General features: G+C 39.5%; 1 protein-coding gene across 27 annotated transcripts in view; it reads right to left on the bottom strand.

The window, feature by feature from the left end:
- Zgrf1 (zinc finger, GRF-type containing 1) overlaps nucleotides 1-16,163 on the bottom strand; it is a 62,692-nt gene extending 46,529 nt beyond the window's left edge. For 15 of the 27 annotated variants that reach the window (XR_005501500.2, XR_005501504.2, XR_005501503.2 and 12 more), the window contains exons 1-7: nucleotides 15,484-15,622; nucleotides 13,846-13,935; nucleotides 11,985-12,065; nucleotides 10,135-10,194; nucleotides 8,629-8,814; nucleotides 6,095-8,327; nucleotides 2,751-2,824 (exon numbers count right to left, since the gene is read on the bottom strand). Coding sequence is in view for 19 of the 27 variants with exons in the window: in XM_039104052.2 (XP_038959980.1) it covers nucleotides 2,751-2,824; nucleotides 6,095-8,327; nucleotides 8,629-8,814; nucleotides 10,135-10,194; nucleotides 11,985-12,065; nucleotides 13,846-13,866 (2,655 nt within the window). In the remaining 8 variants the exon portion in view is untranslated. 27 annotated transcript variants of the gene reach the window in all.
- Nucleotides 16,164-16,209: the final 46 nt, after the last annotated feature.

The following is a 16,209-nucleotide window of genomic DNA, read 5'->3' as shown; positions in this document are numbered from 1 at the left end:
GGCACATCCAGAAAGACTGTACCCAAATGAAGTGCTACAGTTGTGGTGAGAATGGCCACATGGCAGTGAACTGCAGCAAGGTAAGCAGCGGTGAGTCTGGACATCTAGCCCAGGAATGCCCCATCAAGGCTACCGCTTTTTTCTTTCTTTCTTTTTTTTTTTTTAATAATGTAACACCTTTATTTGTTTAATGTTTCTTTTTTGAGACAGGGTTTCTCTCTTTTTTAAAATTTATTTATTTATTTATTTTTCATGTATAAGAGTACACTGTAGCTGTCTTCAGACACACCAGAAGAGGGCATCAGATCTCACTCTAGATGGTTGTGAGCCACCATGTAGTTGCTGGGATTTGAACTCAGGACCTTTGGAAGAGCAGTCAGTGCTCTTAACCACTGAGCCATCTCTCCAGCCCCGAGGCTACCGCTTAAAACAACCCTCCCCTAAACCGTCTCCTTTACTACTTAGCTACGCTGTTTATAACATCTCTGTACTAACCAAAAGGGAGACAGATGGAAGCTATACCTATACCACCATAATAACTATCTTAAAACAGGAAAAGACTTTGGGGAGGGCATCAAAAATATTATAATTGATGTGCTGTTCGGTTGCCAAGAGGAAATTCAGATAGGGCACAGCCATTTTGAATGGGACACAACTGGTAGGTCCTTTGACTATGTTTCGTTTTGACACATTAAATTAGAAATTGATAGTGAAAAATCAGAACAAGTTTGGAATATCACCTTTGAATTCACTAACAAATAATATATAATGTGTGTGTCAGATAGAGATAAACTGCCTTGAAGCAAAAGAATACCGACTAAAATGATAAGAAGAGAAACTACTTCCTTGGTGGTGGGGGCAAGAGCATTTTGAGAAAATAACATTTCTTCAAAGACTTTTAGAGCAGATAAAAGTATTTCTGAAAATATTGATGACTTTGATAAGTTTTTATATTTAATTTTATTATATTGATAACTTTTAGAATATTTGATTGTCAGCTTTTGGGTTGGTTGGTTTTATTTTAAGGGATGTTTTGGTGTTTTGTTTTTGTTTTTTAATCAGGAGCTCATGCTATCTCAGATTTGACTCCCAAATATACATCTCTCCTTCTGCCTTAGTGCTGAGATTACAGGTGTGAACCACCACCCCAGCTCTGATCTTGTTAACTTTAAACAATATTGAAAGACATTTTAGGCCAGTGAAATGAAACTGGCGCACTCAGCAGGTAAAGGTGCTGCTACATGGTGTACATGGTGATGCAAGCTTGACCACTTGTTTGGTTCCTGAAACCTACATGAATTCCACAAAATTATCTTCTTACAGGCATGTGCACGCACCACACACATACAAGCTATTGGTAATAGAAATGAAAATTATACTACTACTAAGAACTTCATCTCATCTTAATTAGTACAATTATTTCTGAAATTGCTATCATTGTTCCCAAAGTGACAAAGTTCTCTAGAATGCTGTGGTAAAGTTACAGAAGGCTCCACAGAACAAAACAGCAGCACACAACATCTCTGGATACCGAAGTAACTCAGGGGCAATTTCAACATCTGACCCATTATCTTCTTTCAATGACATCATGCCTCTCATTGTTTTGAGATTTTTAATTTTTAAAAACTATATAATTTCATGTATATAGGTGCTTTGTCTGCATGTATGTCTATATGGCACATGTGTGCCTGATCCCTTTGGAGGCCAGGAGAGAGCATGGGCTCCTCCTGGAACTGGAGTTACATCCAGCTGTGAGACACATGGGGACTCTGAAGAACCACTGTTCTGAGCCATCTCTTCAGCCTACTTTTAAAGTTTTGGGACCCAGCAATGGCTGCCCTAACTCACTATGTAGATAATAAATTGCTAAGTTACTAGGACACACATATTTACTATCACTCAATGCTAGTATTTGACAAATGGAATATTATACATTTCTTTGGGCCAAGAAATGAAATTAAAAAAAAAAATAACTCAGCCTGGTCTACAGCGTTCCAGGAAAGCCAAGGCTACACACAGAAATACCTATCTTGACAAACAAAAAACAAAAAACAAAAAACAAAAAAAACAACAACAACAAAAAAAAATATATATATATATCACCCCAAAACAAAACCAACCATGCTGAGTATGCTATGAGGAACAAGCCAGTAAGCATCTCTCCTCCGTGGTCTCTGCATCAGCTCCTGCTTCCAGGTTCCTGCCCTGTTCCAGTTCTAATCCTGACTTCCTTCAATGATTGACTATGATATCGAAGGGGAAAAGAGATCTGGCTGTAATGGGGGAGGACTGTGGGTGGCACCACCCAGGTCTGGTAGTCCTGGGATCTATAAGAAAGCAGACTGAGCAAGTTGTGAGGAGCAAGTCAGTAAGCAGCACCCTCCCTCCATGGTCTCTGCATCAGCTTCTGCTTCTAGGTTCCTGCTCTATTGCCTGATGTGAGCTCCTGCCTTGACTTCCCCAGTAACAGATTGTTACCTGGAAATGTAAGCTAAAATAAGCACTTTCATCTGAAGTTGCTTTTGGTCATGGTGTTTCATCGTTGCAATAGTAACCCTAAGACTTACCAAGTAAGTTGGTAACTCTTATCAACTATATGACATGAATGATGCCTACATGAATAAATACCAGAATGGGGGCAGAAGAGGAGATAGTAGTGAGAAAGTATAATCAAAGTATATGCTATACACATATAAAACTCATCTTCTCCACAAGAAAACCACAGCAGTTAGAGATGGATACGTATGTACCTGCTGAGATGCCCGATGCTCGTGAGGACAGTCTAGCAGGGCATGTGACACTACTGTGGCAGGTGATCTCCTGGCTGCAATGAAAGAACAAACAGCCTTACTTATCATATGCATCATAGTATTTTGCAATAATACATTTCCTTCTAAAACTGAAGTAATATACTTTAAAAAGTAATGTCTTATAATCATTTAATCTGGAGCAGGAGTAAAGCTTTGGTGTACTATTCTGTATAGACACGTACATTCTTAAGGCAAAAATTCAATATATTTAAAATTTAAAAATTACTGGTTTCTTTTTTAAAATAACATTAAGACCATGTTTGGGTGCATGCCTTTAATCCCAGTACTCAGAAATCGGAGGTAGATTATAGATTCAAGGCCAGCCTAGTTAACAGTGAGTTCCACAACAGCCAGGGCTACATGGTGAGACCCTGTCTCAAGTAGACACACTAGACAGATTTATTTTTCATGAATATTTGTCTACACACACATATATGCACTATGTGTATGTTGGGCGCCTACAAAGGCAAGAAGGGGATTCTTGGACCCAAATCTGGATCCTCTGCATAAGCAGTAAGTTCAGTTCCCTCACTGGTCACTATGCCTTAATTGGGATATGTTTTTGGATTTTTTAGCAAGCTATTTTTAAAAATATATATTTTAAACCAATAATCACCTATAATACAAATGTCAAAAATGAAGCACTGCCCAATGGTTGAGAACAAGAAAGCTAATAAAACTATTACACTATCGCCATACACCACAGCGGGGGGGGGGGGGGGGGGGGGGGGGAGTAAGGGGAGTACGAGGAGCCAGAGTCTATCCAAACCTATCTTAAATCCATCTGACCTACAACACACTATGTAAACCAAAGATGTCCTGCCCAGAGTATTGGAATTAATCACTGGGGACAGAGCAGTGAAAAGGGAGAGACAAAGAAGACAACCACACAATTACACCAGATAAACTCAGAGTACATTAGGAAAAGGTATCGTACAGGAAGGTGATGAAATGCAATACAGGAGTTCTAGAAAGGTCACTCGTAGGAAGTAACCCTGAACTGAGACCTAATGCATAACTAAAAGCAAGCAGGGTATGAGGCTGACAAGATGGCAGACCAGCAGCGGAGCACATTCCCAACAAGACAGACAACACTCGGCCTTACTGCATGCTGTACATAGTCATACCTTTTCAATTTAGTACCAAAATGTTCGTATTTTGATTTTAATGATGATTTCACTATTTAAAGTCCCCTAGCGTTAGTGCTATCTTGTATTCTTAAGTGTGAGAGTTGTGATGTCTGCTACAGAGAAAACACATAGGGATCGTTTTCATCAGCACCATTGACTGTGAGCTCAATGTTAATAGACTAAAAAATTTGAAGGGCATAATTATGTGCTGCTGCGCAAATGAAAATGTGCAAGAAGTCAGTGTTGCATGTCTCATGTGACCCATGATTCTACAGTTGGTGCTGAGCTCATCACAGAACATAAAGATCTCAGCACTGTGCAGCTACTGTACTTTCCCCTCCAATTTGATGAATCATTTTCTCAAAACAAAATGCTGTATTTTCCAAATCTTCATATTATAATTTTATGTACTTATTTTGGTTTATGAACCAGTTACATCCATTCATTTTTATTATTAGGATTTTCATTTCATTTTTTTAGAAAACAAACTCCTGGGCTGGAGAGATGGCTCAGTGGTTAAGAGCACCAGCTACTCTTCCAGAGGTCCCGAGTTCAACTCCCAGCAACCACATGGTGGCTCACAACCATCTATGAGATCTGATGCCCTCTTCTGGTGTACAAGTGTACACACAGATATATACTAAATAAATAAATCTTTAAAAAAACTTAATCACATTTCAAAGAATTTTAGAATGTATAGGAATTTACTCATACTTTTAGCAAAAATGACTTGAGATATTCAAGTAAGAATTTAATCCTAACAATGGATTATCACAGTGTTGTTCATTTACTTTCATATACTACAGATCAGTAGGAACCATGCTATAGGGTACACAGCCATAGAGTAAGATGCTGCCTCAACAGACACACACACACACACACACACACACACACACACACACACACCAGGCAGAGGTACATAACTTTTTTATTATTTTATGTATATGAGTGTTTTGCCTTGTGTGTCTGTGCACCAAACATGCTGGTGCGACAGGAGGTGATGAGCCCCTCTCTATGTGTGCTAAGAATTGAACCCAGGTCCTTTGCAACAACAAATGCTCTGACCAACTGAGCCAACTCTCCAGGCTGTGGCACACACACACACCTTTAATCCCAGTACGTAGGAGGCAGAGGCAGTCAGATCTCTGATTTTAAGCCAGCCTGGTCTACAGAGCAAGTTCTAGAATAGCCCAGGCTACACAGAGAAAACTTATGTTAAAAAATAAACAGACATATGCAGCAGATATCATAAAGGATTAATATTATCAATACATAAGAAAATGATTATAAGTCAAGAATAAAAAGACCAACACCCATTTTAAAAATAGAGAAACAGGGGTTGGGGATTTAGCTCAGTGGTAGAGTGCTTGCCTAGAAAGCGCAAGGCCCTGGGTTTGGTCCTCAGCTCCGAAAAAAAGAAAGAAAAAAAAATAGAGAAATAGTTGACGAGTTCATGAAATCATGGAAATGGCAGAGTTATAAAATCTAAGAGAGGCTCAATTTCATTTACTAAAGTGACTTAGGAAGGACTTGGGAACTTTACAAAGTTGATAAATCTTGGTGGGCAGTAGCATTGCTGTGATAATTTGGCAATGATCTGTTATGCACTGTGAGATTTTAGGAGTAAAATATACTGACATGTTGAGTCAGGGCCCTTTCACACTGAGAATAAAGAAATATTACAGAATGGAGCAGAAGGCACTCTTGTACCACTCAGGATGGAGATGTAGTCATGTGAAGGGAAAGCACTACAGTTTTGATTAGTATGCTTAAACTGAACATATCCTTGCTTATACCTGTCAATCTGTGTTCTGCACATGCACAGGGCATTTCAGGAAAGATGCTGTAGAGACTGGTTAATGTTAAGTAGACTGAGGAATGATGATAGGAAGACTTAATTAGTCTTCACTCTATAATCCTCTATTAGAGTTGTCATTACACCATGTAATCTCCAGCCCCATTTATTGAAGGGAGGGTCTCACATACCCAGGTTGGACTGAAACTAAGGAGAGGTGCAGTTAATTTTGAATTCTAATACTTCCAAAGTGCTGAGGTCACAGGCATAACCCACCACATATGTAAATCTCTGTACAGCAGACAGCAGGAGTCTTCCCTTCCTTTGAGCTACAAAGGGAACAACCAAGTGACTCTAACCTTTAGGACTGACATCTGGGCCTCGACTGTGCTGAACTTCATGCGGAAAGACATGCTTTTCTTTCACTACTGCCAAGTTTTCTAAAGCTGTGCCATGCTCAGGCCGTGACTTTAAAAAGGATATGTTATTTATTACTTCTAAAAGTTCTGAAGAATTTTTATAAGTAGCCCAGGATTGCTCATTTCTCTGTGTAGTTTCCACTTTAAAATGATTGCACGACAAACTTCTAATCCTTCCTAATTCTTTGGACTCAGAAATATCTTCTTCACTGTCTCTGTAAATAGGATGTTTTATTCCCACAGGGTAAAATAAAGAACTAGAAACTTGAGTGTTGAATTCATCTAGTTCATGATGCTCAGAGTGATCCTGAGTGGTACTCAAGAGCTGGCCACTAATGTCACTGCTAGAGATTGGTGATAAGACCCACTCGTCATTTCTGTCTATGTGACTTTGCAAAACAGAAGGAGGAGTACCTTCTGAGATCAGGTCGCTGTTTTCAGGAGTTGGATTAGCAATTGTGTTTAAAAGGTAAGGAATATGTAAGCTTGTATTTATACCTTCCAGTTTATTTGAGGGTGAAACACTACCATAATTAATTGCATTTCCTTGGATAGATTCACTAGCATCTTCTTTGCTGTCCCCTGGCACTTCCTCACTCCACCCCAGAGACGAGTCCAAACTGCTCCCTGTGTCTCCGTAGCACTGCCCCTCTAGTGCTTTGCCAGTGTTTGCATCTTCATGGGGTCCTGAATTAAAACCTACACAGGTTCTATCACAGAATTCTGACAACAGAGTCACAGTAGCAGTGAGGGCCTCTTTAGGCTTGCCATCGGCAGACGACAGGAGTGGCAAGTGCTTTCCTGCAATTTCTCGGCAGCCTATATCCCCAGAGCTCTTCTGAACACAGGAATCATCTATAAGCACAACCTCCTTCTCCCACCTCTCTGAATCCTGGGAAAGTCTGCTGTCTTCTTGTGACATCTCATCAGTGTCACTGGCCTCAAAGTTGCTCAGATTAAAAGAAACTTCCAAGAATGGCTGTGCAGCTTTCTGAACAGTATCCAGATTTTCTCTCTCAGCACTGCTTTTAGAAACCATGTCTACAATGTCATCAGAGATTCTAGAGCTGGTACTTAGAGAAGACTCAACTTCAATTTGTTTATGTTCTATTTCTGACAGTGGTGACAGTGGTCTATACTCCGGTTCCAATGTATCTGCATCTGCCCCCTGAATACCTTGAGTGGAAAGTGACCCTTGTATACACACCTTCTCATTTTGATTAAAAGGCACTTTGCTACTGTACTGAGTGTCAGATTCTGACAATAAGTCGACACTTTCTTTACTGCTGCAGCTAACCCATACGCTGCTGTTCTTACAGAATGAAGGTGCTAAGCTTTCTTCCGGACTCCAGGACTGGCAATCATCTATCGGTTTGTCCTCACTGTATAATTCTCCCTTTTCAATACATGTTTCAAAGAGCTCTGACTTTTGTTGTACCAAAAGTTCAGACAAGTTAAAAATGTTCACATCTTCTTGGGCTTCCGGTTTGTCCTGTGTATCATTTTCATCTCTAGCAGAACAGGGAGATGACCTCTGGGAGGGTAAATACCTGGCCCACCGGCTTGTACTTCTTGTAGGATTTTCTGACTGCTGCTCACAGTGTAAATTCCCTGTGCTCTGTGTTTCAGCACAGTCTTCCTTTGGCTTAGAAGTAATCTTCAAACAGCCATGTGGTTGTATCTTAGGAACGTGTCCTGTACTCTCATCAGGCAGATCCTTCCTGGTAGTTGAGCTGGACTTCAGAAGAGCTAATATCTGGGCTTTGCTTCTGATGGTTTGTGAAACTCCAGGACAGAAAGAGTCCAAGCCATTTCTTCTCATGGGTTCACTGGCCAATAAAGAGTCTGAATATTTGGTTTCAGAACTTACAGGAAAGCAAAGTTTGTCCTCTTTACCTAGTGTGTCTGTGTTAATCGTGAAGGATGAAGAAAGAGATGATAGAGACATGTCACTTCTCTCTGTGTTCCTGAACGTGACAGGACTCTCGTTGTCTGCTGACGTAGTCGTCACATCTTTATGACCAACAGTGGAAAACAAAGGAAGTGTGTTGGAGAACGTGGGAAGAAATCTTGGGCCAGGCAAGCCAGAGTTCCCATCGCCAAGCGAGGCAGCTGGTCCACTGTTTTCAGTAACAGCCACTTTCTTTGGCATCTTATATGGTCTTTGAAAACCCTAAATAGATTAAAACAATTATCAGCTATACCATTATTTCTAAGGAAAATGTGAAATTCATTTGCTAAAAAGAATAACAAAGAACATGTATGTTTTGCCTAAGGTAAATAATATTTTAAATACGCTAAATTAAAATATAAACATGTATTAGTAAGACTTTTCTAACGTGGATTTACTTTTGTGTTAACCTAAGTAAACAATGGAGCACCATTTTAACAGCAACCTATGATAAAAAATGTACTAGTTTTAAAAATACCTTTTAATTATACATTGACATATTAGTTCCCACATAGAAACGTACAGTAGCCTTCCTTTTTAAGCCAGATGGCTGACACCCAAGAGACCGGCTGGAGGATACAAGGGTCCTTGGGCCTGACTCCAGGGCTTCTCTAGGGCCATCCGGTTCAACAGCTCTGCTTCCAGCAGCCTTAGCCTCCTCAACTGTGATTAAATACCGGTCAGTTTCCAAGTCATCTCCAGGTTTCACCTACGTTTTAAAAAATAAACATCCAAATTGCATAATTGGGTAATTTTATATATACCAGCAGGTTCCCCAGCAATGAACAAGATGCAGTGAACATTCAAGTACGTTGCTAAAGTAATCAATCAGCAAATCCTTCAACTATTGATTATCATGCACAAGTTATAATCAAAAACATATACAAGGAAATAAAACGATGAAAATGTCACTAATTGTTCATTCAGCAGTGCACACTGTGGGCTCCTGAGGTCCTTTGACACATGCTAAGAACAAAGACAAGCAGAAAGCTTCCTTTCACTTAGAACCCATACAACTAGTCAAAGCCATTAGTCATCAACTCTGTATTTTTATAAATGTTTATAGATTAGAACTTTATAATTATCCCAAATACTAAGTTCAGTTACATACATGTAATCACATTCCTAACAGAGCATTATTTAGTCATTTTATTAATTGCTTCCAATTCTAGAGTAAAACACTAAGATTATCAACTTAGAAAATACATCTTTATCATATTAAATGTTTACTAATGAAACTACTTAGGATAAAATAACGTTAGCTGCATTAATTAAACATCTACTAAGAAAATGCCTCTCCTAGTCTCTCGTCATAAATCTTAAAGAACAGCCACTATTAATGATACAAGATCTCATGACTCAGCATCCACATAGTAATAGTATAGTATTGGAATGGATTTTAGCACATGCTGTTATTAGAGAATTTCTAATTTTCAGAACAACACTGATCTGTTCTAGTTGAAGTGTGGACACAGGTCATGGGCTGCATAGGAAGTGTTTCAGGGTCTTAAAGGAGCCAGAGCATTTCTAATGCCTTCAGTCCTTTCCTTCTTCAAACACAAGAAAAACGCAGAATGTGTATTTGAGGAAATATTTAAATGGGAATAATTCCACAAAGACTATCAAACCACTGTATGAAGGCTGAGAGAGAATTCAGCAGTGGAGCATACACCTTACAGGAATGAAGCTGTCAGTTCCATCCCCAGCACAACAAAATCTCACCTAATAGAGGCCGATTCTAGAGTCACATCCTGGGTTTGATTATGAACTGCAACCACCATTCTATGTGCACAAACACACTACTAAACCTTTCTGTGCTGCACTCCTAATGTAAAAACATTATAGCACTGTCATAAAAATTAAAATGAAATGACTAAAGGCTGACAGCATAAGGTACAGCTATAATAAACAAAATATCAGCTATACCTATCAGCATCAGTACTCCGACTACACTATTAAGAATATTCACACAGGAGTATCTATTTAAGGTTTTAAATTTCAAGGAAGTGAGGTGAAGACATTAAAATACCTCAAGGCACTTAAGAAACAGGCTTTCCAAACATGTTCCTTTGTCATCATATAAAATTGCCTGTTAGAAAACAAGAGAGAAAAGTTAAAAAATTTTCAAAAGGGAAATCAAAATTTGTCATATAAGGAAATCATAACTATATATGCTCTGTAACTTGCATTTGAAAGTACATCTACTTCAAATGTTACTGCATCCACTGAGCATGGGAGCTGAGGTACAGTGTAGGAAATGCAAGGACTCAGGTGCTAAAGAGATGGCTGTGAGCAAAGCATCTATGGACAAGCAAAAGGACCTGGAGTCAGTTCCCAACACCAACGTAAAATCTCAGTATGAGCCTATGTCCACAGCAGAAGTGAGGGAGACGGAGCTAGGAGAGGCCAGTCTAGCACACTGCTGAGCTCTGGGGTCAGTGAAAGACCCAGTCTCAAATAATCAGAAGACATACGATGTGGACCTCTTAAATAGGCAAAAAATAAATAATAAAGTTACATAAATTGAACTTACAGACCTAAGGCAAAACTAGTTTTTATTTTAACAAACTAAATATTCTTTAAAACTAAAGTAAATAGGGCTGTGAGATGGCTCAGTGGCTAAGAACACTGGCTACTCTTCCAGAGGTCCTGAGTTCAATTCCCAGCCTCCACATGGAGACTCACAACCATGTGTACAGGGATCTGTTGCCCTCTCCTGGCACACAGGTGTACATGCAGAGCACTCCTACATTTAAACAACTAGAGACATCATTTTCAAAAGTACAGTAAATAATCACTTCCCTACTGAAAAGCCTCCCTCAGTGATAGGTTTACAATAGTGAGTCTCAATCTGTGGGTCATGACCCCACTGGCAAACTTCTATTATAACAGTAGCAAATGTTATAAAGTAGCAATGAAATAACTTTATGGCTGGGGGGTCACACAACATGAGCTACATTAAAAGGTCATAGCATTAGGAAGGTGGAGAACCACTGCTTTACAATGACAAAGAAACAGAATAAAAACAGAATGTGAAGAGACTTAATACCTTCACTTAAGAGCACGTATTTGATCTGAAGGACATGACAGTCATTAGTACGTGCATGATATCAACTCACAGCCTAGTTTCTGTAGTAAATGCTCAAAAAGATTTAGTGGCTGGAGAGATGGCTCAGAGGTTAAGAGCACTGGATGGTCTCCCAGAGGTCCTGAGTTCAATTCCCAGCAACCACATAGTGGCTCACAACATGAGAACTGGTGCCCTCTTCTGGTGTGCAAGTATACATGCAGGCAGAACATAGTGTTCATAATAAATAAATAAATCTTAAAAAAAAAAAAAGATTTAGCTAGAGCTGGGTGATTGGGGCACACACCTTTAATCCCAGCTCTTGGGAGGCAGAGGCAGGGGGATCTCTGAATTTAGGTCAGTCTGATCTACACAGTTCCAGGACAACCAAGGCTACACAAAGACCATGTCTCAAAAAACTTAGCTAGAAAATGGGTCCTGGAGTCAAGTCTAAGCTCATGAATGACTCCAGCACTTTCATCTGGGAACGAGAGTGGGTAAGATACTTCATCTGTACCCTCAGTAAAATAAAGACAAAATGCTTACCCTGTAGGAGAGTCGTGCAAATGAAATTAACATGCTGAAAGCATCACGACCAGCTCATAGTAAAATTTTTAACTCAAAACAAATTGAAAAATGTTTACTTACTGAACTTTCACAATGTGCAAAAACACATTATGAAAATGTCTTTTTCACATCATGGTAATGTGTGGCCATAACTGACACTTTATTATCAACAGAGTTTTCTTAATGCTCGATCAAAAGGCAAGAAGACATCTGTTACAGGTCGTAGTCAGCTGCTTGGCACTTACCTTGCTGCCTAACTGAGTGGTCTTCAAAACTCCATCTTGCCACACTTTGGACTTCTTCATCTTTTGATGAGTATATAGGACCTTATTTCCAAAAGTAAGGAGACATCATTGCCACTTGCACACATTTAATATCATATAGCTTACAGGGCATATAAAAATAAACATGCTCTTAATCAAAATAATAGGACATGTATCATCACAATAACAATATCAGTGAAGAGCTGTGGCTCAACTATAAACTGCAGGCTTAGCATCATGAGACCCTGAGTTTAACACCCAGCATAAAAAAATGGGGGGAAAACAATTTTAAGGACAGGAAGACAACTGACTAGCTGGGTAGTACTAAAAGGTAAGAAAAAATGGCAAGTAGAAGTCTTTAAGTTAAGCGAGCATCAAAAATCATTTTAAACTGCCACATCGTCAGTGGGAAGGAACCACAGCTACAGGTTACCTACACGTCTTATTCAGAGCTCTCTGAGTACAGCCCAAAGCTCACAGCTTCCTCAACTGTCACAGCTTGTGAGGTCAGAACAACTTCACACTGCTCTTAACTTTAGATTCCGCCTCCATCAGTGGAAGAACGGAGTTCCCAACCGTTACATATGGTGCTAGATTCAATGACAGATTGAATCCAGAAACAAGTGTGAAAATCCAGCTATTACTGCATCAAATGCTAAAAAAATGTAAGGGAAAAAATTGTCTAGCAATGCATGGGCTGGAGAATTAAATTAGCTCAGCTGGAAATTGTCTTCCTCACAGGCATGAGGACCTGACTTTGAGCCCCAGAATCTGCATAAAAGGCCAGACATGGTAATGCATCCTAAGTGGATACAGGGTGCCTAGGATCTGCAGTCAATCTAACCTCACTGGTAAGCTCCAGGCCAAAGAGAGACCTTGTCTCAAAGGAGCTGGATGGCATTTCTGAGGATGGCACATACACACACATACATACACACACATTAGTAATCTTCAGAAAATATCTAACAATGTTACTCTGGCAAATGTTTTCTCCTAGTGTAGTTATTACTTGGAAATTTTATTTACTTATCATTAAAAATGCAATTTACATTAAAATGTACTTTTTTTTAGTATTTTTAAATGTTTTATGTCTAGTATAAATAATAAGATAGAAGCTCTACACACCAATGTTATTTAGGGTCTTTGATATTTTTTTTTTCTTTTTTTCGGATCTGAGGACCGAACCCAGGGCCTTGCGCTTGCTAGGCAAGCACTCTACCACTGAGCTAAATCCCCAATCCCGATATTTTTTTATTGTACAAAAAAGTCTTAAGACCAAATAATGTGTTGCTATAGACGGAAGTGCCATTGACAGGTCTTGAAGTGAAAAAGATTGTTTCCAATGAAGTTTTAACAAATGACTTCTATAGAATATACAGATAATAAGTAGGAATTAGGTTTCCCAGATAAACCTCAGTACCATATCTGGGACACAATTATACTAGAAAACTAATCATTATCTGATGTTCGAACTTAATTTTATACCCTGTTTTTTCTTGTTTTGAAGATTCTGGTAATGCTAACAAGATACTTGAAAGGGACAGGAAGAAATAAAAGGAGAGGAAGGAAAAAAATTTTAAAAATTAGTCAGACTTAGGGGCTGGGGATGCAGCTCAATTAGTACGGTGTTTGACCAATTGTGTCTTCACGAGACTGGTTTTGGTCTCTAGCACCACATACACAGGATGTGGTGGTTTAAGCCTGTGATCCCAGCACTTGGGAGAAAAAGGCATGAGGATCTGAAATTCAAGGTAATCCTCAACTTCATTTAAGGCCAGTATGAGATACATAAAATCCTGTCTCTTATCCCTCTCCCACAAAAAGGAAAATTATTAAGACTTACAATAAATTCTTGACATTCCATTGTTTCTTCTGAGATTATAAAATAGTCAGGTCCAGAAAATAATCAGTTTTTATTCAACATTTATAGCTTCTAAAATGAAAAACAGCAGAGAATTATCAATCAACCCTGATAAAAAGAATAAGTATCAAATACAAAGTTCTTCAATAAATCTTGACTAGAAACAGAAACCAAAGAATTCCAAGACTATCAAGCCATCAAGAGAAACAAAAGTGTATCGGTCATGGAGGACACAACTTTGAGACACCACACAATGGAAAATATAGGTAAAACTAAGTAAAATTGACAAAGTTACTAATATTCTGTACACACCTCTCCAGGTGCCTTTGCTATATATCAGAAAATGGATTGTTTTTTCCTTCAATATGTATTGCTCCTTAGAACCCAATTTCAATTTATTTTCCTAAATCATACTTACCACAAGATGGCCCCCTTGTGTTTTAAATTTTTTCTGTTAGAGTAATCCTTATGTATACAAGAACTGGTTTCAGGACCACAAATATCAACATCTGGAACCTTCCACTTGCATTCACACATAAAATGTCAGGTTTTTTTAGCATATAATATAGGAGCGTGTACACATTCTCTAACATAAATTAAGTCATCTCTAGATTATTTATACCTAGTGAGTTGTAAATGATATGCGAATAGTGATTAAACTGTATTATTTAAGTAGGCATGGTGGCATGCCTGACTTAGTGGAACACACCTTTGATTCCAGTACACAGGAGGCATAGTCAAGTGGATCTCTGTGACTTCAAGGTCAGCCTGGTTGCCTGGTCTATCTACCTACAGGGCTCCAGGATAGTCAGGGATAACTACAGAAGAAACGAAGAAGAAAAAAATGATAACTAAAAAAAAAAATCTGGGGCTGGTAAGATCCTGAGTTCAATTCCCAGCAACCACATGGTGATTCACAACCATCTGTAATAGGATCTGATGCCCTCTTCTGGTGTGTCTGAAGACAGCTACCATGTACTTATATATAATAAATAAATCTTTTAAAAAAATCTGTATGCACAGTACTAACAGGTTTTTTTTTCTATTTTCCATCTGAACACAGATACAGAAATTACAGATATAGAGGGCTAACTATACCTTAGTCAGTACAGCAAAGTATCCTAGGACCAAATATACATACGATTCCTCTGCAAGGAATTTTTCTTTCGTTTACCCAGTGCTAAGGGCTGACGACAAGGCCTTACGTAAATTAGGTAATAGTGCTTACACGTGTCCAGTCTTTGTGTGTGTTTAAAATAGGATCTGGCCAAGTTGCACAGTCCTGCTCTGGCCTCTGGAATAGCTGGACTATTACAAGCAATACTCCAGCACACCCAGGAAGAGAAATCTCTTAGACAGTGGTGCTGCACCTACTTTAACTATCCTGATAACTGGTTAAAAATATAAGGTCAAATTTTGAAATCTTGAAATCATCGATGGTGAACTGAAAATCGATGCCAAAGCAACACACACATGAGCACACATATCTACAAGTGGTTCCAGGGACATGACGTGACAACTAGCTATTACTAACTGGTAACATTTCAGGTCCAATTCTTAATCTATTACATTAGAAAGTCTGGCTCTGGAGCCCAACACACTGTTCTCACAAGTACTCACCAGTGAAGGGTGGCTCCCAACCCGGAAACAGTATGCGCAGAGGCCTGATCCTTAAGCAGCATAGAAAAGGGAAAGCACTAGAGAATGAGGATGAGGCAGGAGTCATCAGTAATCGGATGTATATGATCTTCTGTTATGCTGAGGAGAGCTTTCCATGAAAACAGCAGGAAGCCGTGGCATAACCTTGCTTTTAAAGAAAAGCTGACACAGTAGCTCAGAACAGCACGGCCCAAACCAGTAAAATTTCCAAACCACAAATAACAGTACAACTACCTAAAAGAAACATAGCTTTACTTGCCAGGACTTGACAAATCAAGGTTTTGTGTCACTAAATAATAATGGACCCTTGGTCCTTTATCAGCCCCAAAAACAACCACAACCGGGATGGGCCTCGACAGTGACCGCCTCACCCTGCATTCTAACGGCGTCTCGTGGGCGGTTTCTGTGGAGGCGAAGTCAGCGTCCAGTGCTCTCCCAACCGCGCCAAGTCGCCCAGTCTATTAACCCTTCATTGCCTAGAACACCAGAAAGTATCCATTTCACCTGCTCGATGACATGAACTCCACTTTCGAATTTCTCCCGCGAACTTGAGAGACGTCATCAAGCAGGGACGTTGCGGCTGAGGCCCCACCGCCACCGTTCGCAAACTACCAATGGAATTCCGCATCCGAGCGCAGTCAACGCGCTTCCCACACCCCCCCAGGTCCCGCCCCCGAGATGCGTCGC

This window comes from Rattus norvegicus, chromosome 2, assembly GCF_036323735.1.
Source record: "Rattus norvegicus strain BN/NHsdMcwi chromosome 2, GRCr8, whole genome shotgun sequence".
Lineage (NCBI taxonomy): Eukaryota > Metazoa > Chordata > Mammalia > Rodentia > Muridae > Rattus > Rattus norvegicus.
The sequence above is the reverse complement of the archived record's forward strand: the minus strand, read 5'-3'. Positions and strand labels throughout refer to the sequence as shown.